General features: G+C 41.8%; 1 protein-coding gene across 1 annotated transcript in view; it reads left to right on the plus strand.

The window, feature by feature from the left end:
• The window catches only part of STK32C (serine/threonine kinase 32C), a 247,818-nt gene that overhangs the window by 206,385 nt on the left and 16,261 nt on the right, over positions 1 to 25,172 (plus strand). Inside the window, exons 3-5 of the mRNA XM_075000440.1 lie at positions 12,302 to 12,453; positions 18,290 to 18,463; positions 19,143 to 19,180. Of these exons, the coding sequence (XP_074856541.1) occupies positions 12,302 to 12,453; positions 18,290 to 18,463; positions 19,143 to 19,180 (364 nt within the window). The remainder of the gene's footprint in view (positions 1 to 12,301; positions 12,454 to 18,289; positions 18,464 to 19,142; positions 19,181 to 25,172) is intronic.

A 25,172-nucleotide genomic window follows, 5' to 3' on the forward strand; every position in this document is an offset into this window, starting at 1 on the left:
TGTCTTGGCCAGGTGCAGCAGGAAGGCCCTTGGGGTGGATGTTGGAGTGAGCCCACCTGGCCTTCATACCGCAGTGGCACCTCCTGCCCCACAAGACTGCGTCTGGCTCCCCACTCCAAACATTGCGACCTGATGCATGGAATTGCAATCCCACACAGGGTTGGCCTGGCTGCCTCTTTTCGGAGCTTTCTTCTGCAGTTTAGTACAGTGTCCCCATTGGATCAGGAGGTTACTTCTGCTCCTGCTAGAAACCAGTTCTTATACTAATTAATTCCAATTGGAAATAACAGTGAGAATAATCAACCACTGGAATAGATTACTAAGGCATGTGGTAAATTCTCCAATGGAGACGCCATTGGAATCTGTCAGTCAACATTGTGTCTCTTTCTAAAAGATATGCTGAAATTCAGCCACAAGTGATTGACTTATGTTCAGGAATCAGTGGGTGAAATTCTATGATCCAGGAAGCCAGATTAGATTATTGTAACAGGCCCTTCTGGATTTAGTCTGAAATCATAGGGGCTGCTGAAAAACAAATGAGTCTGAATAGGCCAGAAGGACATTTGTAACAACCAATTACAAAGAATTTCACAAAAGAGTTTATTTTCTTGTCCCAAAAGAATATATAGCCAAGGATTAGATTCTCTATTGAGTGCATCCGGTATGGGGTCTCAGAGATGGCATCTCTGCTGTTTGCAGATGATGTCCTTCTTGCTTCTTGCTTCAGATTGTGGTATCTGATGGGCACTGAGACATTTTGCTGCTGGGTGTGAAGGTAGCTGGGATGAGAATGAGCACCTCCAAATCAGAGGTCAAGGTCCTTTCCCAGAAAGAAAGTGGACTGTTCTCTACAGCTGTGGAGAGAGCAGCTGCCCTCAGTGGAAGAGTTCAAGTATTTCTGAGTCTTATTCACAAGTGATAGTTAGCAGGAACATGAGATTCGTGCAGTGATTGATGCAGTACCCTATTAGGTATATGGGTTATATTGGCACTGCCAATCCATGGGGGGAAAAGCTGGAACTGAGTTCTGAGATGAAGCTTTCAGTTTATTGGTCAATCTGCATCCCCATCCTCCCCTATGGTCAAGAACTTTGGGTAATGACTGAAAGGACATGATAACAGGTTCAAGTGTTGGGGGCAGGATGGCTGCACTTACTCTACAGGACAAGGTGAGGAACTCAGCTGGGTCAGGAGTCCCTCAGCACAGAGCTGCTGCTTTGGACTGACAGGAGCCAGCTGAGGAGGTCTGGGCACCTGATGAAGATGGCTCCTAGGAGGCATCATGTGGAATTCTACTGGGCACATCCCCCTGGGAGAAGGTCCTCAGGCTGACCCAAGACACACTGAGCTATTTTGTCTCTCACTTGAAGAGGCCTTGCCCCTCCCAGATGACACTGATATCAGCAAGAGATGGGAACAACTACGGGATGCTATCTATAATACTGTGATATCTACCTTTGGGAAGAAGACAGTCAAGTCTGCTGATTGGTTTGAAGCCCACACTGAAGTGCTGACGCCCCTAATTGAGAAGAAGACACAGGCACTGGCTGCATACAGGTCCTCTCCCAGTGAGGTGAACCTGCAGGCGCTCCAGTCTGCTCGGAGTCAAGTGCAGCAGGTTGCTCGGAGGTGTGCCAACGATTACTGGCTCCAGCTCTGCTCCAAGACTCAGCAGGCCGCAGACACTGGTAACATGCGAGGAATGTACGATGGAATCAAGCAGGCCATCGGTCCATCACAAAGAAAGACTGCCCCACTTAAGTCGGCCACAGGCGAGGTCTTGAAGGACAGAACCAAGCAGATGGAACGCTGGGTGGAACACTACTCACAGTTGTACACCAGAGAGACCGTATGCCCACCATGACTGAACTCGATGCTGAGCCCACCTTGGAGGAACTCAGCGACGCACTAAAAGCACTCTTCTGGAAAAGCCCCAGGGAAAGACGGTATTCCCTCAGAAATTCTCAAATGCGCCAATGGTATCTTAGTTTCAGAGCTGCATGGAATACTTTGCCAGTGCTGGAGAGAAGGCAGCGTACCGCAAGATATGAGGAATGCTAACATCGTTATTGTCTACAAGAACAAGGGTGACAAAAGCGATTGTAACAGTTATTGCGGCATCTCCCTTCTCAGTACTGTGGGGAAGATATTTACACGTGTTGTTCTGAAGAGGCTCAATGTTCTTGTGGAGAGAGCCTACCCTGAGTCTCAGTGTGGGTTCAGAGCTGAATGGTCCACCATAGACATGGTTTTCTCTGTTAGGCAACTACAAGAAAAGTGCAGGGAGCAGAACAAACCTCTGTATATTGCCTTCATCGACCTGACCAAGGCATTTGACCTCGTCAGCAGAAAAGGTCTATTCACGATTCTGGCTAAGATCGGCTGTCCCCCAACTCTGCTCAGCATTATTAGGGCCTTCCATGAAGGCATGAAGGGGACCGTCGTATATGACGGATCCACATCCGAACCCTTTGAGATTCTCAGCGGAGTGAAGCAGGGGTGTGTGCTGGCTCCAACACTGTTCAGCATCTTCTTTGCAGTTTTGCTCAAATATGTCTTCGGAACTGCTACAGAGGGCATCTCTCTCCGCACAAGAACGGACGGCAACCTCTTCAAACTGTCGAGGCTTAGAGCAAAGACCAGGGTGCTTACGAAGCATCTAAGGAAGTTCCTTTTTGCTGACGGTGCAGCTGTTGCTGCTCACACTCAGCAGCAACTGCAGTCACTCATAACTCGCTTTGCTGATGCATGCATGGAATTTGGGTTCACAATCAGCTTAAAGAAGACCCAGGTGTTGGGCCAAAACGTGGGTGACAAGCCATCTATCAGCATGCTACACTATGAACTGGAAGTCGTCCATGAGTTTGTGTACCTAGGCTCGACGATCTCGGACAACTTGTCACTTGGTAGCGAGATCAACAAGCGCGTTGGAAAAGCCGCCACAATGTTCTCCAGGCTGACGAAGAGAGTATGGGCTAACAGTAAGCTCACTGTACACACCAAGGTGCAGGTCTACACAGCCTGTGTTTTGTGCACACTGCTGTACACCAGTGAAACATGGACTTTGCGCTCAAAACAAGAGCAGCGGTACAACACATTCCACATGCACTGCCTTAGGCACATACTCGGTATCTCATGGCAGGACAAGGTCCCCAATAGCGCAGTGCTTGAGAGAGGGCAGGCACCGCCTCCATGTTCACCCTTCTGAAACAGAGGCGTATGCGCTGGCTGGGATATGTCTCACGCATGACGGATGGCCGAATACCGAAGGACCTCCTCTTCGGTGAACTGGCGTCTGGAAAGAGGCTGAAAGGGCGACCTAAATTGCACTACAAGGACACGTGCAAGCGTGACCTCAGCGCTCTCTCTATCAGTGTGAACACCTGGTATTCGCTCGTCTCAGACAGGCATGCCTGGAACAGGGAGTGAAGGAAGCTCTTGTTATGTATGAAACTACCTTGGTGAAGGAAGCGGAAGATAGGAGAGCCCTCAGGAAGATCCGTGCCTGTGATACCAGAGCGACATCTGCCTACTGCTGCTCACAGTGCGGAAAGGACTGCCACTCCCAGAATGGATTGCACAGCCACAGAAGACACTGCTCGAACCAGTCCAACTGGGATGCAAACCCATTATCCCTTGGGATCGAAGGATGCCTACCTACTGACCTGGGAATGCTGGGGAATCCACCAGGAGGAACTGAAAACTGTTGCAGAAGAAAAGGGGGTACCTGTAAGCTGAGCACTTGGGCAGCTGCTCGGGAGAGTTTCATATGCCATGCGGCTGATTTGTAGAGTGCCAACAACCTCCTACAGCTTGCAGCATGTGTTTCTTTGGTGGTGCCCCTCTGCACATGCCTTGGTACACAAGACAAAAATTATTCCATGCCTTGATAAAAAAAAAAATTTGAGGGAACATTGTCTGGTCCTTCCTACTCTCCATGCTATCATCACAGTTCTTACCAGGAGGGCAGTATAAAGGGCAAATAAGCTTATTTTCTCATCCCCACCCTCCCACAAAGGGTACCTAATCAATAAGAACCATATATTGCATTCCCTGTTGAGATGTATCCCTTTTGTATAAGTCAGACGGTGCAAAGGTGCCAAAACTGGCAACAAATGGCCATCAGAAAATCACCCCTGCATAGAAGAATTCCCTATCTCGGTCTCTGCCCTTCTGCTCATCTGCTGCATCTTAGGAGAGATACCAGGGAAGAGAATGGCATACCAGGCAAGGGAGGGGACATGTAGGAGGACCTCTGCTGTATCAATGCTCCGTGGACATAGGATTCATTAAGAATCTCATTTTAATGGCATAGGTTAGAATAGCCCAGCAGCTCCTCTCTGCACCACTGAGAATGACCAGAGTTGGCACCTACAAGCCACAAGCAATGGAGAGCCATAACTAGCTGCCTCAATTTCCCCCTTTGCTGTGCTGAATGGAGGTCAGGCCTACAGGATAGAGTATGGCATAAGGTGTATGTGAACTACAATGTAGTTAATGTGAGTAGCGGAGAGGAGGGGTTATTAGTCTCTAAGGTGCTACAGAACAGCTTATTATTTGTGAAACTAAAGACTAACACAGAAACCCCTCTGGGCAGATAGAATGTTGTTGTTGTTATTGTTGTTTTAATATTCTCAGCCATTTTGTTTTCAGAATGAATTATTGTTTTTGCATCACACACTCGAAGTGTGAACAGAACTGTTTCATATCAGGACCACAAGAGCAGCAAACATCTGGATCCATGGGGCAACCTTATTCATTTGCACTAGAGTTCGCAGTAACCTAATACACTAAGAAGCACAACGTTTGTGTTGTTACAGATATTGTAAAACCCTTACGAGATTCCTTTCCATTTTTATCCCCATCCATCGCCCCCATACTAATAAACAAGTCATTTTCCCATCATTTTTCAAAGACTGAAATCTTGACTGCATGAGTTATAATTCCCACTCTTAGTTAGCTGCCTGCTGGCAGGTTTTCTGACTCTGCTTCAAGGAATTGAGACTTCCAGGAGCAATAATAACCTATAGATCTGTGCTCGCTTGTTCATAATTGTTTAAATCCTTAGTCTTTTATTAACAAATATATTTCCGTTTAAAATCATACCACCTTGAGTTCTAAGATAGAAGAAGGTTCTAGAAATAGCATATAATGCTGTGTTAGAGGTTAGCATTACAAAATCATCTTCAGGTTTTAATACCAATATCTTCTGAAAACAGAGAAGGAAAAAGAACAAAAAATAAGACAATAAAGAAAAGAAAAATGGATGATTAAAGCAGACAAAGAAGCAAGCAAAGAAACAGTGTCAGAATTTACCAGGTTGCATCGATAATCATTATGACCGTGTCTACACTGGCACGAAACTTCGAAATGGCCATGCAGATGGCCAAATCAAAGATTACTAATGAGGTGCTGAAATGCATATTCAGTGCCTCATTAGCATGCTACTGGCTGTGGCTCTTAAATTTGCTGCTTTTCACTCCCGCGCGGCTCGTCCAGATGAGGTCCTTTTTGAAAGGACCCCACCAACTTCAAAATCCCCTTATTCCTATCAGCTCATAGGAATAAGGGGATTTCGAAGTTGGTGGGGTCCTTTCGAAAAGGACCCCCTGTCTGGACGAGCCACACAGGAGTGAAAAGCAGCAATTTCGAAGAGCCGTGGCCGGCGGCATGCTAATGAGTCCCCGAATATGCATTTCAGCACCTCATTTGTAATCTTTGATTAGGCCATTTGCATAGTTATTTTGAAGTTTTGTGCCAGTGTAGACGTAGCCTATGGTATTTAGTGAATCAGTGCTGTGGCGCAATTATCAAGCTTTACAACTACTGTATGGTACCGCATAAATATTGAGGTTATCTAAAATAGAGTGCTTGAGTCACCATTGTATTGTTCGAGAATTGCTATAATTTAATCACTGTTCATTTTCAATAATGGACATGATGCCAACAATGGCTGGCACCAACAGGTTAATGTGTCATCTTTTCCCTTTCTTTGGGTCTGATCTTAATGGCCTTACTGCGGCGAAAAGATGGAGTAACACAGCAGTGAATGAAACCTATAATCTCATTCACATCTTTTGCCAACATGACCTCTATATCTAAAGAAATGAAAAAGAGGAACAGCTATCAGTAACTGTGTGTCAGTTGAAGTCGTTAACTACTAGCTTTTCCACTCCAGTTTCCTTTAATAAAAGCAGATCTCATACTGGGAAAATAAGATTGCCGTTAATAGAAAGATTTCACCATGCAGTCATATGTTTCCAGGATTAGGAAATATTTATTACTGTGGTAGCAAATGGAGGAAATAATAACCATAGAAAATAATGTGTTGATAACCTTTAATGTCCATCAGCTGCTGCAGGAAGCAGCTAGATGGGAGTTTGTTTTAACATCTCTTTGGAAAAGAAACCTTTTTATGTATACCTTTTATGTATAACTATTTAATTCCATAACATTTTTGTTCAATAGGAATCATATTGCTAATTGCAAGATAATTCCCGTAATTTTAATTTGTATCTCTAAATTGATGTTTTCACCAAGCTAGTAGTAACCACCTATTACGCTGTCTCTTTCTAGCTGTAATATGACCATTATAATTTTACATTAGTACTTGTAGATTATTATTAATGGAAGCGTGCTGGACGTTTGGGATAGTTTAATGAGTTAGCTTGCTTTTTTCCCTCCATGTATAAAACTCATCTTGTTTGATTTTGATATCATTATAAATAGTCTCATTCTAACTACATTATACTTCACCAATGTCATGTCTCTAAAATCCTGGAACCAACATGGCTCCAACCCTGTATACAACAAAAGAAGAGATTGACTCTTTTAGGTGAGTCACGAGGAGTCACAATGAAATCAGTCTTAGTCTGCTGTTCCAGGGTGGTGCTAAATGAATCAGCTGCCAAATTATTTTTTTAGAAAATGTGTGCTGCGTTGTAATCATATGTTGGTCTGCTAATTAAAAGAGGACAAACGTAGTTCTGCCATGCATAGAATTTCTATTAGCTCATGTAAAAAATATTTAACTTGCTCATTAGGGTTTCATTCTTACACAGGAAAATCCTAGAAAGACATTCAAATGTTAAAAAATAGCCATCATCCACAATCAAGCTGAGTGATTTTGCAGTATTCCATAGTGCATGAGGGTGGCCGTGCGAGAAATAACTGACTGCTTGATACCAACAGTTGCTGCCTTTGTGTCTGCTGTTGACTAAACGTGAAGGGCAAGACATCGTGACCCTGGATGTCAAGGTCCTGATAGCTTTAATTGGTTAATTGAAATCTGGCATTTTATTCTGATGGAATCCAGAGGTTATGCACTGTTGCGGTCTGAGGTAAGAAAGATGGCGTGTGTGTGTGAAGCTTTCTGAGGCAAAATCACTCCCTAATTCTGATGCAGAAATATTCTGATCACAACACTTTGAAGTCAATAAGGATACTTAATGCAGAGTGCAGAAAAATAAGGCCCTCTGCAGCTTACATTTCCATTTTGGGTATCATTTAAGTTGATTTTTCTTTTTATGTATCTTCATGACTTTCTGTTCTTTCCTTTGGAATCATTGCTTTTAAACTCAAAAACTCTACTTCTTTTGTAACTTTTGTTATACCTGCAAGAGGTTCTTTGTTTTTTAAAAAGTTTCAACCTAATCCAACACCTTATGACTCTAAACAATATTGCAGACAGTTGCTATTATACACCTTTTGCTATTTATTCACATCAAGTCTGATGCGAGGCCCAGTAAAGTCAATTGAAAGATTCTCTTTGATTTCAATGAGCTTTGGGGATCAGGTGCTGCAGTATTCCTTGTGATACTTAACACTTGGATGTATTAGCACACAAGGTAAATTATCAGTAGTAGATAGGGAAGAAAATCTACCCTAAACCATTAGAATATTTAACATCAAAAATGTAGTCTCATTCTGAAAGTAGCCTGAGGCTCACAAGTGTGATCCAAGTAAGTTAAAAACTATGGCTGGAACTCATTTTATACCTTTAAAATGTGTTAGTATGAGTGTATAAGATCTTCTGTCAAACAAGAGTAGCAAATAACTTATTTAGACTGAATTTCTGTCTAGCTGAGCAACTCAGTTCTGAAGGGAAAAGAATGATACTATACTATGAGGTTTGAATGTATGTTTAGTGTTTTAACAGTTAAGCCATTTTCATGATATCATAAATGTAATGCAAATACATATTTTAATTGCTTTCCCCTACACAAACTGCTAGGTTGCTATGCTTTTTTGAACATAAGGAATAGCATATTAGTAATAAGCTCTGTCAGATTGGTTTCTGTCTGTCAACAGTTCACATCTGATACAGGGTAGAGCTAATGTCAAGAGGAAGATCTAAGAATTCTGTAAGCCATATCTGCTGAAAGTCAAAGGCAGTGCAGACAGTGAGATGTCTCTAAATTGACAGCTTCAGACAAGGAGGTTAATCATACAAAAAAAGATCTTCTAGCAACAGTCAGCCAGAGACTTGGGTGAGGGAATTCTAAATGTGGCCAGAAAATCCCTAGTTGTCTGGCTTTATTTTCAAAAGCATATTTAAGTTAAAAGGTAAAAGGCAAAAGGTGATACAGGAATGCCAATGGTGAAACTGTTTAGCCACCATTTAACTCTCAGTGAATGTGGAGGAAAACCACAGGAAACACCATTTTGGGGCCATGTCTGCACTGAAAAATTTGGTCAGAAATATGTTATGTTGGCTTTCAGCTGCCAGCTTCTCTGTGTCAGTCCAGCATGTGTACAGTTACATGAGTTACAACATGTAACTCATGCATCTGATGAAGTGGGTCTTTGTCCATGAAAGCTTATGCTCCAAAATATCTGTTAGTCTATAAGGTGCCACAAGACTTCTTGTTGTTCTCAAAGGTACCTGTGTACAGTTGGTTGTTTGTGTTGGTGCTGCATGTCTTCCTCACAAATAGTTACATTAATAGAAAATGTATTACAGTTTGGGTAGCTATTGCAGAGTGCCCTGCACTCTATGTGCTACAGAAGGAAATTTTAGAAGTACTTTGTGGGATACCAGAAATTCAGTCAGGGATATTTTGGGAATTAGGGATCACATTCCCACAATGTCATGTTCTCTATCCCATAATGCTTATTCTATGCCATAACGCCATGCCATTTTTAAATTTTCCACCGTCTCACTGCTTTGCGACCTCTAACATCTCTCTGTCAGACATAGGGCTCCTACACAGCTCGTCTCAATTCATACAACTGTAGCTAATGCAGGACACATAATTCTCCTGTATCTATGCAATTTGAGTGACCACTAGAACCAGCAGTGCGATGAGGATGATAAAAGGATGAAGGAATAAAAATTCCAGGCTGTTGGTGGCATTTGTACAGCTACAGCCCTTGTTAAATTAGCCTTTCAGAGGCCAAGAAATGACCACTAATTGGTGGGGTTGCACGGTAATGCAGCTGGAGATTATAAGAGTTGCTGTAGGACTTCTGGATGCAAAAGGCCACATTGAATCCTGGATCTGTATGCTAAGCTCTCTGGCACAAACGCACCACAGGGAGAGTGGCACTGGCAGTGCTAACAAGAGTGGTAGCCATGCTCTGGGTGCTTGCAATACTGAATTGCAGTGAGGCAGTGGGGAATCAGTTTGGAGTTGGAAAATCCCCAGTGGGGGCCATTATCATCTGAGTGTGCAAAGTTATTAAGCGTATCCCTCTTCTTGGGACTGTGATGTTCAGAATGTGTAGGAAATAGTAGATGGATCTGAAGCAATGGGGTTCCCAAAACCGCAGTAGGGTGAAAGACAGAATGCATATCCTTATTCTGGCACCAATTCCTCCTTGCCAGTGAGTACATAAACTGAAAAGGGAACTTTTCCAGGGGTCAGCTATCACTGAGGATGCTTCATTGATAACGAAGGCCCTGTTTGCAAGAGGCTGGAAATGGGTGACAGAGAATTGATCACTTCATGATTACCTGTTCTGTTCATTCCCTCTGGGACACCTGGTATTGGCCACTGTCGGAAGACAGCATACTAGGCTCAATGGGCCTATGGTCTCACCCAGTATGGCTGTTCTTATGATCTTATGCCAAATCATGGTCCATTTTGGTGTGTTTTATGGTTGTGGGATTTTAATAATAATCCATGCCATGATTTTAGATAGTTAAATCTTAAATTTCACAGTGCTGTATCTGTAGGGGTCCTGACTCCAAAAGGAGGCTGTCGGGAATCTCAAGGTTATTGTGGGGGTGTTGCAGAGTTCCCCCCACCCCCTTTACTTCTGTGCTGCTGCATAGCTCATCTGGGAAGCCAGAGGGCAGCGGCTGCTGGCCAGGTGCCCAGTTCTGAAGGCAGCACTGCCAGCCTCTGCAGCACAGAAGTGTGGAGAGCATGGTATGGTACTGCCACCCTTACTTTTTGTGCTACTCTTTGGAGCACAGCCAGCACTCTCCAGCCACCCTGCTCTGAAATAAGTGTAGCAACATTGCGACTCCACTACAATTATCTCGCAGGTGCCTCCCACCGCCCCTTTTGGATCAGGACCCCCAATTTGAGAAACATTGTTTCCCTCCTCCACTGAAATCCCAACAAAAGACCAGATTTCACACTGCATGATGCATTTTTCATGTGTACTAATTTGGTGGGGCCCTACTGGGCAGCCTTTGGTATAGACTGGGCAAGGGACGTGCATGATGCTTACACCTGTAAGAACAAAGGACTTTTCTAAGAGCTGCAAGTAGGGATAGTTTTCCTTGACTGGCACATGCACTCTGGAGATGTTGACATGTGAGCAGTGATTCTGGAGGGCCCATCTTATCTTGTGCTCCTGTGGCCCAAGAAGCTGCACACTGGCAATCTTGACAGAACCAAGAAAAAAGATTCCTATTGGCATCCCAAAGCCTCTTGGTGGAGCAAGAGGATGGATGCTGCTAGCTTGTTGATTGCACTGGTGCCAACAGAACTCATCACAGCACGGCATGGGGCTGTTTCCTATCTCCTGGGTAGACACAAGGTTACCGTCCCTAGAAATGTTCAGAATATGGCTGCAGAGCATTGTCATGAAAGTTTTGCGAGTGTTCAGGAAGATAAGAGACATCCTCTTCAGATCAGTAAAGTAGTCCCCATGGGGAGAACTGTGGACCCCGTCTAGCCCAAAAAGCCAACGAATGGAAAAGAGAACAACATTCTATCTCTATCCAGCAGCAGACACTGATTTGTTGTAGACTGTGTAAATCAGATTGCTGCAATAACTGCTTTTGCATAATGTCTTAATATGTTGCTGTTGTTGATTGACGTGTCAACAAAGTCTGCATTTCTGAGCATTAATTGTCTTTCCAGTGCTGGTTTTAAAAGTAAAGTGAGGAAACAAAAGTCAATGGGGTTGTTCTTTAAATGTGCAGATGGATGTGTGTTATATTTAAACAGACAAGAAGGGCTGAGAGAGTCAAGAAGGAGAGGTTTCAGGCACCAAAAAGAGAAACAAACTGATTATATGGAATAACACATTTCTACATTTACCTGAGCTCCCTTCCCCTTCAGGCTTATATATGCTTGCCTGGTGGGACTTGCCTAACTACAGTGGAGGTTTGAAGAGCCCCCTGGCTTGCTTCAGGCTTTGCTGCCTCCCATCTACTTTCTCCATCCTCTCTTCATCCTCCAGCCCATGCACTACAGGAGTCACCATGCCTGGGTCTCCTGCAATGTCCAAAGTCACTTGCAAGGTGCTGGCAGGGTTCTCACCAAGTCTAGAATATGGTTGGCTGTAGAAGTGGCAGGCCTTCTCAGAGGGCTCCAATCTGTTGTCCCCTAGCTCCTTGACTTTCTGATAGGCCTGCCAAAGTTCCTTGGCTTTCACCCAACATTGATTTTCATTCCTTATGTAGAGATATCAATGTTCCTTCAGGCACTCCTTAGCTGGGCTTGCACAGCCTTGTTTTTCCACATGCCAAGGAGATCTAGCACTTCTTTTCTACTCCAGGCTGGAGCATGTTGAGGTATAGCTCACTGTCAGTGCAGAGCTGGCATGGTCAGGTGCTTGCCAGGGGGTGGGGGGCCCTCATCAAGGTGGTCAAACAGGAAAAAGAATTTCAAAAACAGTCCACAAGCATTTGAATTGACAGACTCATATAGGCCATGTGTATAGAGCACCTGAATTAAAATCGGCCTGATTCTGCCAAGTGTTCCATCCCCACCTAAGACTTTAATTGGCACTGTGCAGATTACCACACATCTAAGACACCAATGGATAGAGTTACAGTCAGATAAAACATCTCATAAAGGTATATCACTATCATCTATTCTTTTTTGTTTTTTGGTTCTAGGTGTGTATTGTGCAAAAAAGAGATACGGAGAAGATGTATGCCATGAAGTACATGAACAAACAACAATGCATCGAAAGAGACGAGGTTCGAAATGTGTTTAGAGAGCTAGAGATCCTGCAGGAAATTGAGCATGTGTTCTTGGTGAATCTCTGGTGAATATCTTCTTTTCTGATATACGTTTCTGGTGACTACATGCATTCACAAACACCTTCCAGTAACACTCAGAGTCACTTTACACTTGACGAGGGTTATGAAAGAAATCTACTCAGTTGTTTTCATATCATCAATGGATTTGTCGCTTATGTGAAAATATGGGAAATCTGTCTTGACATCTGACTTGTCTGCATTTTAAGGCACATTTTGAAATACATTTGATAAATTATCTTGCATCATTTCTTTGCAAGAGATTGTATTTTAAATTTGTAAACAAGTTTTCTTTCAAATCTGAAAATCAAACAACTTTTCAAGTGAAATTTAAAATAATATTGCAATGCAACATGTTAAAGTGAAGTTTGGCGAAAGAACCTTGTTGCAATCAAACAATTTAATCATGGTATTTAACTAACTAGATTATATATTATTGTACATATGTATGGAGATATTGAACACGGGTCATGTTCCTTATTTTTTCATTATGAATTATATCCTATATTTTGAATGGTAACAGAGAGGAAGCTGTGCTAGTCTATACACTATCAAAACAAAAAGCAGTCAAGTAGCACGTGAAAGACTAGCAAAATAGTTTATTAGCTGAGCTTTCGTGGGAAGAAGTGGGTCTGTCCCACCAAAGCTCACCTAATAAACTATTTTGCTAGTCTTTGAAGTGCTACTTGACTGCTTTTTGTTTTGATCCTATATTTTGTAATCCTTGATCAGGGACAAACTTGAATGTAAAGAATTAAAAGAAACTGGTAGATTGTTTGCCATCTTAATAATAAATATCAATAAATAATAATAATTCCAGCAATATTTGTATTTGGTACAAATGTACTAAAAGTTTGGGGCCCTACGCATGATTCTTTCCCCTCAGGAATCTTTCATTCCAAAGGGCTTGATCTTGCAAACACTTGCTAATAGACTAGGTAAATGGGGTTGCTCTGGGTAATAAGAAACTAGAGGTAAGTTTTTACTAGGTAGACCATATCTCAGGGGCCCCAGTTCATAAAGACACTCTAAATGTGCTGTTTAAGTTAGGCACATGTTTAAGTACTTTACTAAATGAAGACCCGAATGATAGAGGACTATTAAGAGGGTAGCCAGACTACATAAAATATGGTCCTAGGGATGCTCAAATAGCACAGTACATTTCACGCTATACAGTGAGTATCCAAAGATACATTTCAAAAGCTTTTTATGGGTTAAAATTTTAGAATTAAGAGTCAAGTCATTGACATTTTTTGCAGTCAACTAGTCATTGAATAAACTTTGCCAGTGAATAGGTGAGCAAGTTAGAAAGGTTATTGATACTGTGCAATTCACTCTAGTTAGTGTTCGTTCTCCTTTTGGGAGGTATTTAAGCAGTCTATTCAAATTGTCAGCCATATGGCCTTTAATATGGAAAGACGTATTGTAAACAAAATGCTTTATAATAAGTTAAACTTGAGTCAAAAGTGCATTCCTTTAGAAGTCAGACTTATTTTCACTATGAACTTAAGCACAAAGCTGTTGGCTGGTTATAGAAAATGGAAATCCAATAAGCTCCAAAGGATCGAAAGTTCATTTTCATGAGCAAGCATTCAATAGTTCATATAAAATAAGAAGAAGAAGAAGAAGAAAAAATATCTATGGTTGAAGGGATAGCTCAGCGGTTTGCGCATTTGGCTGCTAAACTGAGGGTTGTGAATTCAATCCTTGAGAAGGCCTTTTAGGGTTTGGGGCAAATAGATGTTGGGGTGGTCATTGGTCCTGCCAAGAGGGCAGGGGACTGGACTAGGTGACCTCCCAAGGTCCCTTTCAGTTCTACGAGATGTGTGTCTTCAAAAAAAAAAACAAAACACATTTTCATGAGTCTGCTTCAAGTTACTACTGCTGATATTGTTCTTGCCTTCCCACTTTATGTGCTCATCTTCCTGGATGGACCCTGGAAGCCAAATCCATACTGTGCATGCTTAGAGACTGTGCCCAGACAGCATTTTATGCAACTGGGCTCATAAAGTTCATGGCAACCACGTCCCACAAACACAGTTTGAGAACTATCAAGTCCCAAAGAAAGCATTATGGAAGAAGTAATATGGGAAGATGCAGGGATGAATTCACAATCCTTATTTGTAGATAAGGAAAAAGCCAAATCTATGTATCTTAGTGGAAGGAATCTGGGCTTAGGTAAGAAGGTTACAAGGAAGAGAAAAGGGCGCTGATGGGGAGTGTAGGCAAAGGGGGCAGCTGCCCTGGAGCCTGGTGATTCAAAAGGGTCCAAGGTTCCCGGCTGCTGCCACTGTGCCAGCAGTGGCAGTCAGAGCCCTGGGCCCTTTAAATCATCACCAGAGCCCCTCGCGGCGCTTTCCGGGCAGTTCTGAGGGTGGCCTGGAGTAGGCACAGCATGCTCCAGATGACAATGAGGCTGCCTAAGGGAAGCCAGCTGTCAGTTCTGCCACTTCTGTCTTCAGCCCTGTCTCTTCTGGGACATTGAGCCACCTCCTGTTGCTCCTCCACCTTGTCCAGGGGCCCAGTGAGTCTGGCAGCCCCACTGCTGGAGGGTGGCATGGACATACAGGGAAAGAAATGAAGGTGTGTACGGGAGAGGGATGGGCACTCCTTAGCCAGACTGAAAATTGGGACTGGGCTGCTTAAAATTTTATATTTTTATATATATTCCTTTTATATTTTTCAAATGGCTTCATGCATTCTTTGTTACAGTTTATAGTATGTTATTTCAAATGATAAAGTACCTTTTTGTAAAAGCCCAGTTGAAATCTGGAGAATATAATGAAGGCAGGCAGATAATATTTCCAATCCAGCAGTTTTACAAATTACCTAAAGATTCATGCAATCACATCTTTTTTACTGTTGAGAAATGGTAATGATAAAATACTGTGTTCAGAAAATAACAAGTAAATTGATGTTTTTTGTCAAAAATTCAGTGAAGTATATTTATAGTGCCACAGTTTTCTCTAATAGGTTCCAGCTCTCCTGTTAGATTCCAAAGTTTATGTCACAAATGAAATGTGTTTGTTAGTCTAAAGTTAATCTCTGTTACATATTGTTTGACCTCACAAAGACACATCAGGAACAACTGGCAGCTGGCTTCAAGGATTAAGTCCTTATTAGTCAATGCTAATAATCTTCCAGCCATATTAATGAGCAGTGAAATTTCCTGGAGATTGGGAAAAAAAAACAACCCAAACCAACAACACTAACTTAAAATGATGAAATAAAGTCAGTGAATGATACCTTAGGATTAGACTGAATAAATCACATCAGTGTAGTCGAGACAATCAGCCTGAATTTGTCGCACCAGTTTGACAATTGTTCTTCTGATGCCATTAAAGTGTTTTTTCCTTTTGCACTATCAGATAACAGAATTGTACTTTCCTTTCTAGCACACATTCCATATAAGAACAGAGATTCGTAATGCATCACACAATCCCACGTATAATACACTAATGTAGTGGTGTTGCCACAAACGATTATTGGAAAATCTTTTGAGGTATAACCAGAGTGTGGTGAGGTTTCTGACAAAAGCCGATTGTTTCAGATTTTAAGACCTTTCGCTTTTGTAACTGATATACGGTGCCTGCTCTGACACTATGTCAGTTAACTTAGCCCTTGTGTTTTATAACTTCGTCTTCCAAAAGACAGAAAAATACAGAAAAATTGCATTTAAGAAGATCCTTTAGTAGAGGCCCAAAGTTTACCTTTTAATGAGGTGAGTGATTCATAAAAGATAACAGAAAACTATGTAGCTTTGGGTGAATGACTCGTAGAACCTGGCAACAGTATTGCTTGCAGTGAAAATCATTAGTGCAAAGTGCTGAAACTCAAGGCCAAATTTTCATAGCCTTGCCTCCCAACAGATGCAATTCACGTCATTTAGTTGATAGTGACACAAGTCAAGTAACTGGGTGTCTAATGGTCTGGTGTTTAGAGCTCAGAACTCAAGGCCAGTAGAAAAGAGTGGGAGTTGTGGACCTCAGGTGTGGGCTAAAATTGAACTAAATTGCACTCTCGAAGCATGGGTGCCAAATTTCAGCTGCAATTATTCCTGCTGGTAAAGCTGTGGTTACAATGTCTGCAAGCCTGGTTAAGGTCAGATGAAAAGCGAGACACTAGAAGTGTCAGGTGCCTATTTTCAACTAAATAATTTAAGACCTAATCATGTGAGTTGCTCAGCCACTCAATTAACTGTTACGTGCGCTCTCAGGGCCCTCTCTTTCCACTGAACAGTTCATGGGATGGAATTTAATTGTCTGACACTATGTAACTTTTTTTTAAAATATATAAGCAATAAACTTTTGTAACATATGAGCCAGTTGACACTCAGACTGCCATTATGTGTGCTGTATGCAATTCCATTGACCTCAATGGGTTTACAAATGATGGTAGAGCAAAATTTGGCTCACTGAGTAAGTTGTGCAGATGCTGCACTGGCTTTCTGGTTATTCACTGGAGCAAGGACTAGAACCCAAGTGTCACCCCAACCTAGCTGAGTCACCTAACCTAACAAGCACCTTCCTAGGGCTCACCAGGAAGTGAGAAACCCAAATTCAACTTCTTGCTGCAATGACTATTTAAGTATTTTATACAAAGAGGAACAGCATCAAGTGTCGAGACTGAGAATCCCATCTCAAATATCCCATACCTTTAGTGGTTAAGGCAGGGAGTGAGCAAACCTTTTACATCAGGCTCAACTTTTTATCCCAGCAGTTATTAACCCCCTCTCCCCCAACCTCCCGAGGGGGCCCACCCCCATGTTTGTGCACCCCTGGGTTAAGGCACTCATGTAAAGTTTGGAAAGTCAAAGTTCAGCTATGTGATCTGAAGCAGACAGAATGGGGACTTGAGCCTGTGTCTGCCACATCCTAACGGAGTACCCGCACCACAGGCCCATTTGAGTAAACAGGAGGGTTCACTTCAGTTTCTGAATCCTGTCCAAAACTCTTAGGCATGGGAAACTAAAAGTATTTAGCAATTTTTTGTCAAATCTGTGAACAATTGTAGTTGGCCTTAAACTTTGTTTTCAGCAGCTAAAGTATTTGTTCAAAAATGCACCCATCTCAGCTCAGAGGTATGTCCCCTGCCCAGACACAATGGGGCCATTGAAAGGGTGCAGTATGATACCACATACGTTGACCTCATGCTATTGCTGAAGCAAAGACAGTCTCCTTTGCCCATCATATATGTCACTGGAGAAGTGGAAGGAGTCTCAGTCTGAGGGCAAGATTTTAATTGTCATGAAGATTGATTGTACATTAGCGCTGGGGAGCACATTCTTTGTTGGTGACTCATTAGAGCCCAGAGCAGGGAGGTTTATCAGATAATTGTGTTTGATTTCCTGCTCATTATCCAATCACAGCATTGATTAAATCAGGAAGAATAAGTGTGTTAAGAGCACAGGACTTAAATGATGGTGCTGTGTATATCTATATCGATCGATTGATCAATCAATAGATAGATAAATATAAAAAAACAATGGCCGGTGCAAGTAGGGTAGAATTAGTGACTACCACTGCCCCCCTCACATAAGTTTTGCCTGGGATAGCCTGTATAACAGTTACAAAATGAGGAAGACATCAAGCAGATAATTCATCCATCCGGAACTTAGCAGTAATGGGTTAAAAATAAGAGAGTGTATTGAATCATGCATGCACCATTAAAATGATGTAAATATTGAAGTCGGGCTATTTCTATACCTTTACTTGGGCAAATGGAGAGCATAGGGTTGTTCACATGCAGCATATAATTAGGATAAAAAAGCTTCATTTTGTAGCACCTATGCCTGTGAAAATTGCAAGGTGCCTGCTGTTACTCACCTGTGTTTGTTTCCTGCAGGTACTCTTTTCAGGATGAAGAAGACATGTTTATGGTAGTGGATTTACTCCTAGGTGGTGATCTGCGGTATCATCTACAGCAAAATGTTCAATTTACAGAGGAAACAGTGAAGCTTTATATTTGTGAGATGGCACTAGCTCTAGACTATTTACGAAGTCAGCATATTATTCACAGGTAACAGTAAAATCTCTTAGTCTCAGCTGTTGAAAACTGATGCACCTAAATAAACCAACATGGATAAATGAGACAGTCAGGATTATGAGAGAATAAAGGAACAGATTGTCAGCTGGTACTCGCTGGCATAGGCCCATTGCAATCTATATTTCAGTTTAAGGTGTAGCTGTCCCCATTATGTTGTACACCAATGAGTATCTCAACCTTATTAACAGTTGATGGTCAGTAAAGAGCTCCTGTTTAAACTGCACCCAGCCATACAACTGCTTGGTTAAAATTCTGCCCTCATTTATACTGGAGCTTTGCTGTCTGAGGACCTATGTGAAATTTACCCCAGCATAAATTTGTACAAGTATTTGGTTCAAAGTCATAATGTTCTTCACAAACACCGAATCTTGCCGTTTTAATTTCAGTGGCAAATTCTGGGTGAACAATATCTAGGAACTTTATTTTCTGGATTTTATTTTCTTTTTTTTGGTTGATTGCACAGGAAAAGCATTTATTTATTACATCACAGAGGTGGCATGCACATGAATGATTTCAGTCATATTAGGGTAGTTTGTTTTATGTTTTCAATGCTGATGATTGGATCACAATAAATAGGGTTTTTTCTTTTCTTTTTAGTTACTTTTTTTCATTTGTATAACTTCTTATGTACATCCTTGTTTCTTTTTCGCAGAGATGTAAAACCAGACAACATTCTCCTAGACGAGCAAGGTAAGAAAAATCAAAACTTGTATCTCCGCAGCTCCTTCAAGCCTAAGTCCTGATTTTCCATTTCCATGCATCTTGTGTTATATTTATCCCTAGGCAAGATGGGAGCAAGACAGTACTGCTCTGGTTTGGAAATATATTATATTAATTTCACATACACATTATGCAAGGCAAGAGAGAATGAAGTCCGAAGTATGTTTGTCATAAACTAAAGCTTATTTTTCCTTGCTTTTGTATTTTTAGGACTAACAGTATTACTGGTGGAGAGTTAAAATATGATATTTTTGCTTCAAAGATTTTAATACGATAGCTTCTAATCAAATTAACTATTAGAAAATAGCATTTATTCAGCAGCATGTTGTATGGATGTGAGACATGGGTGATAACAAAAGATTCAAAAAGAAGAATATTGGCATTTAAGAGATGTTATAGAAAGATCCTGAGAATAGGATGGATGTAGAAGGTCACCAATGAGGAATTACATAGGAAGATACAGCCAAAAGAGAACCTACTGCAGAAGATTATGCAATGCAACTTCTAGCCATTCGGGCATATTTGCAGAATGAACAATGAACGAAAAATCAAGACCCTGGTATTTGGAATAATGGATGATTCAAATAGGAGAGGCAGACACCACAGAGAATGTGTAGATTATATAGCAGATTGGTGAGGAGCTAGTCTACAGAAAGGAAGCCACACCACGTTGGACAGGGAAAGATGGAAGGAAATAGTGAGAGAGGCATCAGACACCAATAGGCGCTGAGCCCATGGTTATTGATGAAGATGAAATAATATTTTGTCCTTCCAATCTGCGAGTTGGCAAACAATGCTGGAGACCTGTTTCCACAAATATCTTATGTTATGGTATCATCGTTTTTGTCATCTTCAGTATTCTGGAGTTAAGAAAAGAGATTTTTATACACAGGTTGAACCTCTCTAGTCCGGCACCCTGTGGACCTGACCAGTGCCAAATGAGAAAATTTGCTGAACTATGGGAGATCAATATTGTCTATCTGCATTACCAATATTTCCACTGTTTCGTGGGCTCTTAAAAGAAATTTAGGGGTAAATTAGAGCTAAATGACAGCACAGAACACTGAAAGCCAGGATTGGTGTCTGTAAAGAAACTTTATAGGATGGAGGGAAACTTGGCCACGCAATCATCTAGGTAACCAAAATCATGCTGGACCACAGATGTTGCTGCACAAGAGAGTGCTGAATTAGAGAGGTTCAACCTATATTTGTTCTGAGCTTTAAAAATGAAACTGCATTCACCTGTCATGTGCTTTGGTTGCTTGGACTATGTCTTAAAATTCATAGCATGAACAAAAACAAAGAACTGCCCATAAATATCTTCTCCTTGTTTTATACTCTATTTATCAACCTTAAAGAAAGGTGGGGTGGAGGGAGGAGTGGGCTTTATCATGTGCTTTGAAGATTAATAAATCTGGTCTCTGATGGAACAATTTGGAAAACAAAATCAGGACTCTTCCCGGAAAACATAGTGGCAGCACTCTGCTTTCAACTGAGGGCGTTTCAGCTCTTACCACCTCCACTGATCTGAACTGTAGCAGCACACTGTGGGGAGATATAGGCACTCTCTCAGGCAACCAAGTTTTATTCCTTTTAGGTTTTTATAGGTTCGAACCAGCAGCTCAAATTCCACCCAAAACCTTATTGGAAACTGGTGCAGAACACGGCACTGAAAAAGCTACTGTGATAAAATAGAATGAGAGGAGAGGAGGAAACCAGAGGAGAAAATGGCCTGTAATCTGCCCTTGAGCCAGACAGAAAACATGAACTGATGTCAATGGAGGAGCCACAGGCAAAACATAGTGCAGAAACTAGCCTAAGAAAAGAAGGAGCAGTGTGATTTAGGACTAGATTTCTAGCTTGGCTTGAAACTTCCCCCAGCAAGTTTTGGAATAAGTGGATGACCAGCTGCAACTGACATCCAATTTCTTTCTTGTTCACCTTGTTAGAGCAAATGACATGGCCACAAATTTTTTGTGCAGCATTTAAAGTAGATGTATTACGATGTGTCTGTTCCACAAGCAAGCTAGGAATGGCCACCTTAACAGTGTGGAAAATGGAATTGGCATGTAGCCAGCTGCTTTTAAAGAGCACACTTGGTTATATTGGAAGCAGGATCAGAGTTAAAGAGATGAGGAAATGTTGGAGCTCACTACGACCCAAATCCTCCTCCTTCAGCGCTATCCTGAACTATAGTGACATCTCTTTTCTTGCTTTTGGAAATCTTTCTCAAGAACCTAAGATGCAGCTTCCTTCATTAAAAATATGTTTTTGCTCTGGAGAAGACACTTGAATGCAAACAGACTGGTGAGCTTTGGATGATTTATAACCAACTGCTTGACAATTTGTCCGCATATCTGTCTTCATCTCTTTTCAGGTCAGGCAATGCTGGTCTCATATACATAATTGACACAGCTATTAGACAGCCTCCTAACAAGGAAGAAATGGCAGGAATATGGAACTGCTAGCTTAGTCTCACCACCAGCTGTTTGAAAAACTCATGAATAAGCCACTTTCTACTTAAGCAATGTTACCTTATACATGGGGTTATGTAGTAAAAAACAAAAACAAAAAAAAGAGAGAGAGTATTTCTCCAACTGGAAGATGAGAGATTTGTTACCTGTTGCCTGGGAGGCCCAAGTCCAAACTGGGATGGCCATCTCCTATAATGGGGGAAGACAAAATTGCCACTGCAGATGGGGAGCAACTAGGTTCCTAAGTATGTACAAGCATCTTTGGGCTTGTGTGCCACATATAGGGAGCATATTATAATGCATGGAGATCATAAAATACACATGCTGCAAGTTCTTTATTTGCAGTAAGACCTTCTAACTGAAGGTTGCTGTCTCTTCTACCCCTGAGAAATTGATATCCCAGTCAGGATCAGCTACTCTGGTGGCAAGTACCGTGTTCATTTCAATACACCCATAAACCTGTTCTTAAAAGTGGCCCGAAACATCAGCCTAAATATGTGGTATGTGTGCAGTAATTCCACAGTGATATAAGAGAAATATTCTGCTCATGATAGGGAACCTCAAAAGCCGTAGAGGCTTATGCTCTGGTCAGATAAACATCCCATATTTTGAATGCTTATCTTAGCATTATCCAATCTCTCCATACTTCTTAACTGTACTGAAATGGGCTTCAGATCTAAGAAGAATTTTCATGTGCGTTTCTGTCAAATACATTTTTTCATGCTGTTATTTTGGGATTTCTGTTTTCAGTCCTGGCCAGAAGTAGAAAAAAACAGAAATAGGGAGAAAACACTCAAAACTTTACTGTATCTTTAAGGGTCTCAATTGACATTTTAACCAAGAGTTTGAAGAAATTTGTTCTGTTTTTACATGAACTGGTTTGTCCAACCCTAATATCTGCACAGAAAGTAATCCATGTTACACAAAGACTGGATATTTGGAAATTTTAATGGACACCCTGCTGCCATCTAGCACAATGCCAAGAAGCATTTTATGTGTTTTATTTAAGATGTTGCTATAGCAATGTCTTCATACAGAATTCTAGCATTTCCCGATTCTCTTCACTGTTGTAGATAAGATCTGGAAAGTTGTTATAAATGTGAGACGATTTAGGATAGTGGTTCTAAACATACAGGTATTACTGTTTAACCCTAATAAGTGTTTGTTTCTGATGCATTAGGTTTCCACTCCATCTGTTCTGAAACTTGGTTTACCCTCATTGCCTGATTCATGTTCACTTGTACACATAAGTCAAATTGGAGCTTGGGATGCTTCACAGCTCAGTCTCACAATTCGTCGTGAGTGCCTGAATGAGACACATCATGTGCTGGCTGATACAACTTATGTTGCAGTCAGATAATTTAGCATAGCTGCCTCAAAAGAATGCTTTCTCAATTTCTTGTTTGCAGTTTCTTTTAGAAGCAGTGATCGGAAGGAGATCTCAACAATTTTCTTTTTCCCTTCCTATTTCTGCTGCTATTTCTATAAGGCTTCACTTTGTTCTAAAATCTCCGTTTAGTTTTGTATCAAAATCAGAGGACACAGAACAATAAAGGCATATCCAAGGAATAATGCTGCTTTTGCAGGGAAATGGGCTGGATGATACTGGACATCTTTTCATCTCCTTCCGTTTTGTGATCCTGACTGTGCTCAGTCTTTCTGCTCAGCACTAGGCCTCATTGACAGCATTCATACTTTTTTTTCCAAAATGTTCAGTCACTTCTATTTAAGTGCTCATTATTGTAGCTTCTGAGGGCATCTCACCCTGGGAGAAAGAGTAGTCTTATCTTCATTTTAATCACAAGGAACTGAGGCATAGGGAGATGAAGGGCTGGATTTTTAAAGGTGTTAAGGCACCTGAAGATGCAGAAATCAGTGGCAGTTAAGTGCCAAGGCCTGTGGTCTGAAAAACCCACTAGGCAACTATCTGTATCATTGGAAGGCACTTGTTCAGGGTCACTTGGGAAATGTTAAGTAGGACAGACAGTTGAACATGGACTTCCTGATGCCCAAGCTCTTATGCTAATCACTGGACCATGCTTTCTCAAAACAACAACAACAACAACAACAAAGTGAAAAATGTTCCGAATGTTTGAAAAAACACCTTTGTTTGACCACTGTTTCTCTCAACTGCTCACTTTCCAACTGGGAATCAATTCCATTCTTTTAATTTTTACATAATATTTTTGAAAATGACTGAGTTGCAGAAGCCGTGTCTACACGTGCATGCTACTTCGAAGTAGCAGCACTAACTTCGAAATAGCGCCCGTCACGGCTACACGTGTTGGGCGCTATTTCGATGTTAACATCGACGTTAGGCGGCGAGACGTCGAAGCTGCTAACCCCATGAGGGGATGGGAATAGCGCCCTACTTCGACGTTGAACGTCGAAGTAGGGACCGTGTAGTCGTTGCGCGTCCCGCAACATCGAAATAGCGGGGTCCGCCATGGCGGCCATCAGCTGAGGGGTTGAGAGACGCTCTCTCTCCAGCCCCTGCGGGGCTCTATGGTCACCGTGTGCAGCAGCCCTTAGCCCAGGGCTTCTGGCTGCTGCTGCTGCAGCGGGGGATCCATGCTGCATGCACAGGGTCTGCAACCAGTTGTCGGCTCTGTGGATCTTGTGTTGTTTAGTGCAACTGTTTCTGGGAGGGGCCCTTTAAGGGAGCGGCTTGCTGTCGAGTCCGCCCTGTGACTCTGTCTGCCGCTGTGCCTGGCACCCTTATTTCGATGTGTGCTACTTTGGCGTGTAGACGTTCCCTCGCAGCGCCTATTTCGATGTGGTGCTGCGCAACGTCGATGTTGAACATCGACGTTGCCAGCCCTGGAGGATGTGTAGACGTTATTCATCGAAATAGCAAACAAAACAAAACCTCACAAAATTTTCCAATTTTTAATGTATGTTGAAAATATTTCTGGTTCAGAATTCTACAATGGCAAGGAAATAGGCTTTTAGATCCAAAGAGTCTGTTCCCTCACTGTCATCTTTGATTATTTGTCCATCAAACCAGTAGTCCACACAAGCATTAAAGACATTTTAAAAAGGGGTAGTTCATTGCAAACATAAATTAAAACAGGTGTTTCTGAATGCATGTGTAATTGTAATGGGTGCCTTGTGTGGAGTTAATTTATGTACTGTGGAAATGAAGAAGGTATCTTCTCCCATGAAAGGGCACTATAAGGTACAGTTGATAAATATACAGCCATTGTTATGTGGGCAGTAAGCACTATATTCATTTGCCCTATGTAACTCATTTCAGCTCTGATCAGATGCTTGTATGAGCTGGAATAAATTGGACATTTTTGATGACAGGAAAATAGCTCTTCAAGTTTGGCATTTAATAATAAGGCAGAATAATAATGAATTTTTCCATTTGAAAAGACTGGGACCTTAAGAATACCTCCAAGAACTATTATGACCATTTAATGAGAGCCAAGTGCCACATTGCCTACTCCTTTGGTAAACAAGCATCTAATGTTTTCTGAATAATT

Source organism: Carettochelys insculpta, chromosome 7, assembly GCF_033958435.1.
Source record: "Carettochelys insculpta isolate YL-2023 chromosome 7, ASM3395843v1, whole genome shotgun sequence".
Taxonomy (NCBI): domain Eukaryota; kingdom Metazoa; phylum Chordata; order Testudines; family Carettochelyidae; genus Carettochelys; species Carettochelys insculpta.